Here is a 7812-nt window from a genome sequence, read left to right as displayed (position 1 = left end):
ATTGTGCTTCCCTTAAAAGGGGTCCACATATCTTGAGGTAATTGAATCAATAGATTAGCTTGATCCACGGTGAACCCAGTGTAAAGTCGCCATTACATATTTCGAGATATGGACCAATACACCAAACAGAAATCAATAGAAATTTTTTTGTTTTTTTTAATTTTTAATTTAAATCAACTTGATAATAGAAAACAAAGGAATTATGGCATGTGATACATCATTTTACAGCTTGTTTTAAAGGAGGATTTCGTAATACTAGTATCCTCTTTTTTATGACATTTTTCAGTAGATATTCACGAAAAAAGCTTGTTCCCAAAATTTCAGGTGATTCCGATTTTGCGTTTGCGAGTTATGCATGATTATGTGTATTACACTGCTCCATAGGCCAGTGTTAAAATTTCGTTCTGGTATACCAGAACAAAATTCAAATTTGACGATATTTTTGCTAAACAAATTTATCGGCATAAACATTATGTAGCCACAGGTTTCCAGTGGTATAAAAATCTCAACTTCTTTTGTTAAAGTGGGGGGATGAGGCTGTGGATCACGAAATGCCCTTTTAAGGAGATTTTGACTAATTCAAAATCTGTGATTCTTAAATGTGAAACTTTACATTGGGTTTGTCATGGATGGTCACGCATTTCAGGAAAAGAATTCATGTAAAAAAATGTAAAGTCTACACAAAAAGTAACTCAGCTGTTATAAATACGCCTATAGATTCGGAACTAATAATTGTTTTCACAATATTTCAACATAAAAAGAAGGATGATATTTACGAGCATTGTGATACCCCATTTGTCCAATTTTATTCAATATTGACAATACAGCAGTGTTTTGAAAGAAAAATACCCCAATTTAAAAGTTGCAGTTATTTGTATTGATTTGATGTAAGCGCGAAGATAATAGCGGGCTTTACATGTTTACAGTGCTGGCATTCTGACCATTGATCACTGTAAACTGCAACTTTTAAATTCTGGTATTTTTCTGTAAAAGCACTACTGTGTTGTTAATATTGAACGACATTTGACGAATGGGGTATCAAAATGCGTGTAAATAAATCATCATTCTCGCTATGTTGAAATATTGTGAAAACAATTATTAGTTCTGAATACATTGTATATAGGCGTATTTATAACAGCTGAGTTACTTTTTTTTTTTTTTTTATATACAAAGATTGAACTTTTCTCAGATGAGCACATTAAGCTGTGGTTCAGTGCTAATGTACCTGTATACATGTAGGAATTCCACTATAAAATCGACTGCTGCAACTCTGGAATAGTGAGATGGTGCTTTCAAGACCTTGGTTCAATGTTTTAACATCTTTTGATCAGATTATGTAATGTTATTTGTAAGACAAAAAGAGGGTTGTCTTTGAGGACTGTATATATATAAACTTTTACATAACCTAGATTTCGCATCAAAATAGGTCAATGACCATAGAAACCCATTGAACTTGACATGTTTTGATGTGTATAAAGGTAATGATACATCCTCACATGTTGCTACTAGCATTATTTAACATCATTTATCAAAATAAAGTTTTTGGCATCATTTTCATCAAGATCAGAGCAAGTTTAAAATTTTGACCCTTTCGAGATCAATGCTTGACCTTTGACCTGTTTGGTACTAACTCAAGAATGGTACATCCCAGATAGGTAAAACTATGCATTTTCTGAATCTTTGTGACCAGAGGAATACATTAGCAATGTTTTTAATACTATTTTGACCCCATGTAAAGTTTAATGCCCTTTCCCCCACCTATGGGACAATATTTTGTTTTGGGAGCAACAACATTTGTGTACTAGGGACTTTAAGGGAAATTATTTGATATCAGAAAGACATTCTTCGTATTCAGAATGCAATTCGATAGGTCTGATGTGCTCTCATGTCCCACAAAAAAATGCTGTCAAAACGCTCATTCCAGTTCCCTTAAGGATTACGAAGAAATAGGTTAGAAAAATACATCTGTGTGCATGGGAACAATAGCTGGGAACTAGACTAATCCTGACTCTTGAATTAAGGTTTGTAAGCCACATACAGGAAACAAATTTGGGGGTTTTTTCTAGCCTTTTACTGAACTTTATTGATGGTGTGCAGAAGTCCCTAGACGCCCAGATGGACACATTCTAGGCCTATATTAAATAATCCTTGTCATGTGGGGCAGGATTAGATAAAGGCACACAAACAAGGGTATGAGATATTAGGAATTATTTCCCAGCCTCCGGGTTGGTGTGCTACAATAGCTATTCAAGATATATGGGATATGGGCAGGGACAAATGATTGCGCGAAACTTTTTTCCGCGCAATCTCCGTGCAATTAGCTATTTTTTTCCTATGGCACAAGGGATACATGATTTGCACTGAAAAAAAGTTCCGCGCAATTGGCATTTTTTCCGCGCAAATCACTTGTCCCTGGATATGGGTTCAAGTTGAATCATAGTTCACTCTGTGAACAAAAATTATCTTGGTTTTGATCCAAGTTTATACAAACCTTCCACAAAGTATGTCTACATCCCAACCATGGTGTATGCAACATACCTTGGTGTATGGTTATTAACATTATGAACTTCTTGGCTCAGACACAATATTCTCATACCCCAAATAAAAATGGGTTCACTTTCAATGTTGGTTCAGTGGTCTATGCATTTTAGCAGTACACTAGCAGTGAGAGTATTTGGTTTTTCCAAATTAAAATCCATTCACCCCTTAAGGAAGACCTTTCAGGTCACCCATTCAGGTAAATTCACACTCCCTGTGTAGGACATTAAGATCATGCCTTACATAAGGGGTGTATGCCTGCCAATTGGAATGTTGAGTACTCAAGTTCTACTTTCAGTTGGCAAGACAACAAATCCCTATAACTACAGGTAGCATTCAGCTAGAACAGCTCTGCCATTTTGCTCGATGAAGTCATTCAGCTCCAGATAGAATATAATAGTTATTTGCTGTAGTGATTTGTGATATTACTATATTGCACCAGACTGCTTCATTCTTTCAGTACAACTTGATGACTTGGCATAGGTACAAGCAACTTGTTTTAATAATATACTGCAAGCCAATTATACAACTTCCCAAAATTGACTTGACTATCAACACTCTTTGAGAGCCAATATACAACATCAAGGATTGTGAACTGCTTTCAACTGTGACTTCAGTCTTCAGCATTTTAGTTGGTTAACCAGAACAACTTTTTGTGACAATCAAAAGTTTGATCAACTCAACATAAGGAACCCATATACCATATCAGCACAATCCAAGATGGCATCCAAGTTTTATACAATCATATGTATAATGATGCTGGTATCATGTTTGTATTCAAATCCAGTGAAACTGAAAAAACGAGGAGCTACGGATGATGACTGCTACGGGACAGATTGCTATTTTGATCCAGACGAGACAGACATTGAAGTCAAGTTTCCAGAGAATTTAACAGATGCTAAAGTATCAGCTCTTCCAAACATAGATTCGCAAATGAAGATAGTTGCCTTGTTGAATCAAACACTGGCATCATCACAGCACCAGAATGAGGACACTATGGCCTTGTTGAAAAGAAATGAAAGGTACCTTGAAAACTTGACAACTTCTATAAATACAGCTTTCCAAAGTCATCATGATCAGATCAAGAACCTAACATCAACTATGACTGTTCTTCTTAGCAATGTTTTTAATATTCTGCAGAATCAACTGAATGTTCTTGAGACTGGGCTGGCTCCAATGTCCATGGAAAGACCTGATATTGTAACTGAAGAACTGTATGGTGGCACTGCTCAGACTACTACACTGCAGCCAACTGTTTCACATCCAGCCAATGAATTCACACCAACAGACCCACCACCTCCCAAGGAAAGACCTGATATTGTAGCACAAGAACTGTCCAGTGGTATTTCTCTGACACTGCAGCGAACTGCTTCCCAATCAGCCAATGGACTCACATCTGCAGACCCACCACCTCCCAAGGAGAGATCTGATATTGTAACAGAAGAACTGGCCGGTCGCGGTGGTACTTCTCGGACAACTACACTGCAGCCAACTGTTTCACAACCAGCCAATGAACTCGCAACAACAGACCCACCTCCCAAGAAAAGACCCGGTATTGTAACAGAACTGTCCAGTGGTACTTCTCAGACACTGCAGCCAACTGCTTCACAACCAACCAATGGACTCACACCAACAGGCTCAACACCTCCCAAGGAAAGACCTGATATTTTAACAGAAGAACTATCCAGTCGCAGTGGTACTTCTTGGACAACTACACTGCAGCCAACTGTGTCACATCCAGCCAATGGACTCACCACAGACCCACCACCTCCCAAAGATTGTCAAGATCTTGCAGCAAGAGGACACCATGAGAGTGGTACTTGTACGATTTATCCACCAGATGGCTTAGGATCCATGGAGGTCTTCTGTGACATGGACACTGATGGCTGTGAGTGGACTGTCTTTCAAAGACGCCTGGACGGAACTGAAGATTTTGACAGAGATTGGTATCATTATGAACATGGGTTTGGGGATACTAATGGTGAATATTGGTTGGGTCTACAGAACATCCGCAGACTAATTTCACAGGAGGGCACCTCATGGATTTTAAGGATTGATTTGGAGGCTTTCAACTCGGACATCGCTTACGCTGTGTATGATTCATTTACGATCAGTGATGCTGCCTCTAATTATACATTATCAGTGGGTACATATAGTGGGAATGCAGGCGACTCACTTCAGCACAGCATAAGTTATTGGAATCTTGATGGCACACAGTTTTCCACATATGACAGAGATAATGACCTCACCAGTGTCGTCAACTGTGCATTAATCAGTAAAGGCGGCTGGTGGTATAAACGATGTCATGCTGCTAATTTAAATGCACAGTATTTAGGTTCATCAGGCATTGATGATTGGAGAGGTATGGTATGGTTTACTTGGAAAGAGTGGCAACATCTTAAAAAATCAGAGATGAAAATTAGGAGGCTTGATTGAATCCAGTCACATACAGGTGAACTATATGGAGAATATAACCACTGAGTGGGTGTGATCCAACCAAAAGATGCAATGCTTTGTGTTAACAAAAATGTGCCCTTAAATTTAGGTTTTGATGCATGAAAATGGTCAAAAAGGTCCATAAGGGTAAATTCCAATTAGGAGTAGTGCAATAATTATGAGCCATGAGGGAGGCCAATATTGGGGGAGCAAGAATTTTTTGCAAGGCCAAAATTTACCCCCAGCTCATAACTAAAGGAAATTTTATAACCCCCCCCCCATTTTGGTGTAAACATTCTGACCCCCTATTTTGGTATAAAAATTAAGTTGAAGGCTGACACATATTGTGCATGTATATCATTGAACCATTGACATATAAACTGTGTATATCGCTAGTTAGTTATATACGTCTTAAATACGTCCCAGCTGTGCGAAGCGGCTCCACTCAATAACGATCGGCGAGCTTATGCACGCATTTGCGATTATTATACTATAGGCCCTGGAATGAAATAGCAATTTTCTGTTTTAATTCATTTGTTTGGCTTCAAATTAAAAAGGACATAAAATTTATTGTGGAATATAAATAAGGATATATTCTTTATAGAAATGGCACATCATTGCTCCAAGTTTCAGAGTTTTCAATATTTGATCTCTGTAGTATGAAAATGAAAGACACAAATGCTGGTGATTATCGATCGCATTGGAGCACAGCGTCATCATCCCTATATCTTTGTGTCAAAAATTGCAGTGATAGTACGGTGAATCCTCTCGTTTTTCAATAGCTACACATGGCGATTTTGTTCGAGATAGGCCGAGCAACTCAAGCTAAGCATAGTACGACTATCATGTGAGACACCACCAAGTTCTATTCTACAAATTATTACGATTTGCGCATGCTCTAGTATCCCATATGGTGTTGCTATTACAAGGAAATTTGATTTGTTTTGAGGTAAACCCAGGGTTTTGTTTCCAATACACTAACTTGAAATGCAATACACTAATTAGCTTACCATTGCTGTTGGCTCTGGATACATTTTACTGCATTTTTGGCGTAATGATTTTTAAATCGTAAGTTAAAATTGTGATATATTTAATTTTGAGAATTACAATTATATAAAGGAACACAAATAGCCCGTTCACCTAAAATCCAGGTGCTTGTATTGAATATTCAATCACACATGTATTTCACAATGCATATGTAAACTTTCTTTATCTATGTCAACAATAGAATATTGATTTCACCAACGGAGTATGGAGCTATGAAAAAAATATTTATAATACAGGGTGTCGACACTGTGCGGAGAGGACATGTGGACACACCAATGGGCCAAACGTCTTGTTGTGACTGTTGATCTGATCAGCAGCGATAGTGTGATTGGGCTATTCCATGAGAAATTCACACTACCCCTGTGGAAGATTTTGGAAATATTTGCCACAGGGGGAGTATGTTAATCATTTTGAAACCCCTACTCCCTCTGTATAATGGCTTTACCTTATCATCCATGAATGGAGTGAGTATTTCAAATGGAAGTTACCTTATTTTCTATTCTATTCAAAACTCATACTCCCTCTGTGGAAGACTTTAGCTAAATCTTCCACTGGGGTAGTGTGGATTTTAAATGGAATAGCCCATCTTATGTCACTTCTACATTCACACTTGACACACAGACCACAGAAGTATCAACAAATTTATGTTACCGGTTGAAGAGTTCCAAAGTCTGTTTGCATCATCCAATTTTCATGACTATAAAAAAAGATTGAAAATGCACTTTTAATTAAACTTGTTCATTACAATAAGAATGCATTGCTGTGTCGTATCTAAACTGACCTCAAAAAGAAACTTATAATTTTTCACAAGTTGTGAATCACAGGGTCATATCTTAAAACCCTGTCCATCAAAATGAACCAAAATTATACACAGGATTAGTTCAATACTCCACTCAAATCACATGCCAGTAACCAAGCAGTTGTCCCACTGACACTACAGCAAAATGCACTGACACAGGACAGCTTCCTGGACCACTTTCACAGCCCAATATTTGGCACCCAGCACAAGACCCTTGCATAGATGATAAAACGGTGTTGCGTTCTGCTTTTCACACACTTTCTTTAAGAAACAGGTCTTCTCCACTATACTCCCAAAGAACGACACCAATGCCGGCCAATAAAACACTTTTTAATACATAAGCTTGCGTTGTGTTGGTATTTATTTGCACCGTCCACAGCGAATCGTGAGCTCAATGAAGTAAAAGTCAGGGAAATCTACAATCCCAACGATTGGGAAACTGAAAGCAATTTTGGTAAACTTTCCTTGACATAGCCATCTTTGGCTGAATCAGACCTCCATCTGCCGTGCCTCTTAAATAATCTTTCAGGCACCCCGCATTAGCTGCCTCTGTGGCACCCCCTGAACGCAGGCTATGAACACCAAATTTTGATGTGTCGCCAACTATTGGCTTGAGCGCATCCAAAATGACTTCGCGAACTCTAGTATATGACATTGGTCGGTTATCCTTGCGCAATTTGTAACCCATTTTTGTGGCAGACAAACTCCTGAAAATGAATGAACATGAATCTTGGACCTGAGCTAACTCTAAATACTTCTGTAACATACTTAACAGGACAAACTCTTGATGTCAGACGTGCTATAATAACTGATTTACCTTGCCTATAAATGTCCGTCTTGCTAGAAGGAATCAGAATTGACATATGTGATAACTCAAATGTTACATGCTCTCTTTTTATCTCAGAAAGTTCATCAAAACGGAGAAACCCTGCATACGCTATCAAGCACATTGTTACAGTTCTAAGAGTAAGCAAATTCTTGATGGACAAATC

General features: G+C 38.1%; 1 protein-coding gene across 1 annotated transcript; it reads left to right on the top strand.

Moving 5' to 3' along the window:
- Positions 1 to 2753: 2753 nt before the first annotated feature.
- On the top strand, positions 2754 to 7091 carry LOC140139849 (uncharacterized). The gene has a single exon (XM_072161602.1). The coding sequence runs from the start codon at positions 3259 to 3261 to the stop codon at positions 4972 to 4974; it is 1716 nt and encodes a 571-aa protein (XP_072017703.1). The 5' UTR covers positions 2754 to 3258; the 3' UTR covers positions 4975 to 7091.
- The last annotated feature ends 721 nt before the right edge of the window (positions 7092 to 7812 follow it).

Source organism: Amphiura filiformis, chromosome 18 (assembly GCF_039555335.1).
Source record: "Amphiura filiformis chromosome 18, Afil_fr2py, whole genome shotgun sequence".
Taxonomy (NCBI): domain Eukaryota; kingdom Metazoa; phylum Echinodermata; class Ophiuroidea; order Amphilepidida; family Amphiuridae; genus Amphiura; species Amphiura filiformis.
The sequence above is the reverse complement of the archived record's forward strand: the minus strand, read 5'-3'. Positions and strand labels throughout refer to the sequence as shown.

Coding starts and splice junctions, on each gene's coding strand:
- LOC140139849 (XM_072161602.1), top strand. CDS start 3,259: ATGGCATCCAAGTTTTATACAATCATATGTATAATGATGCTGGTATCA.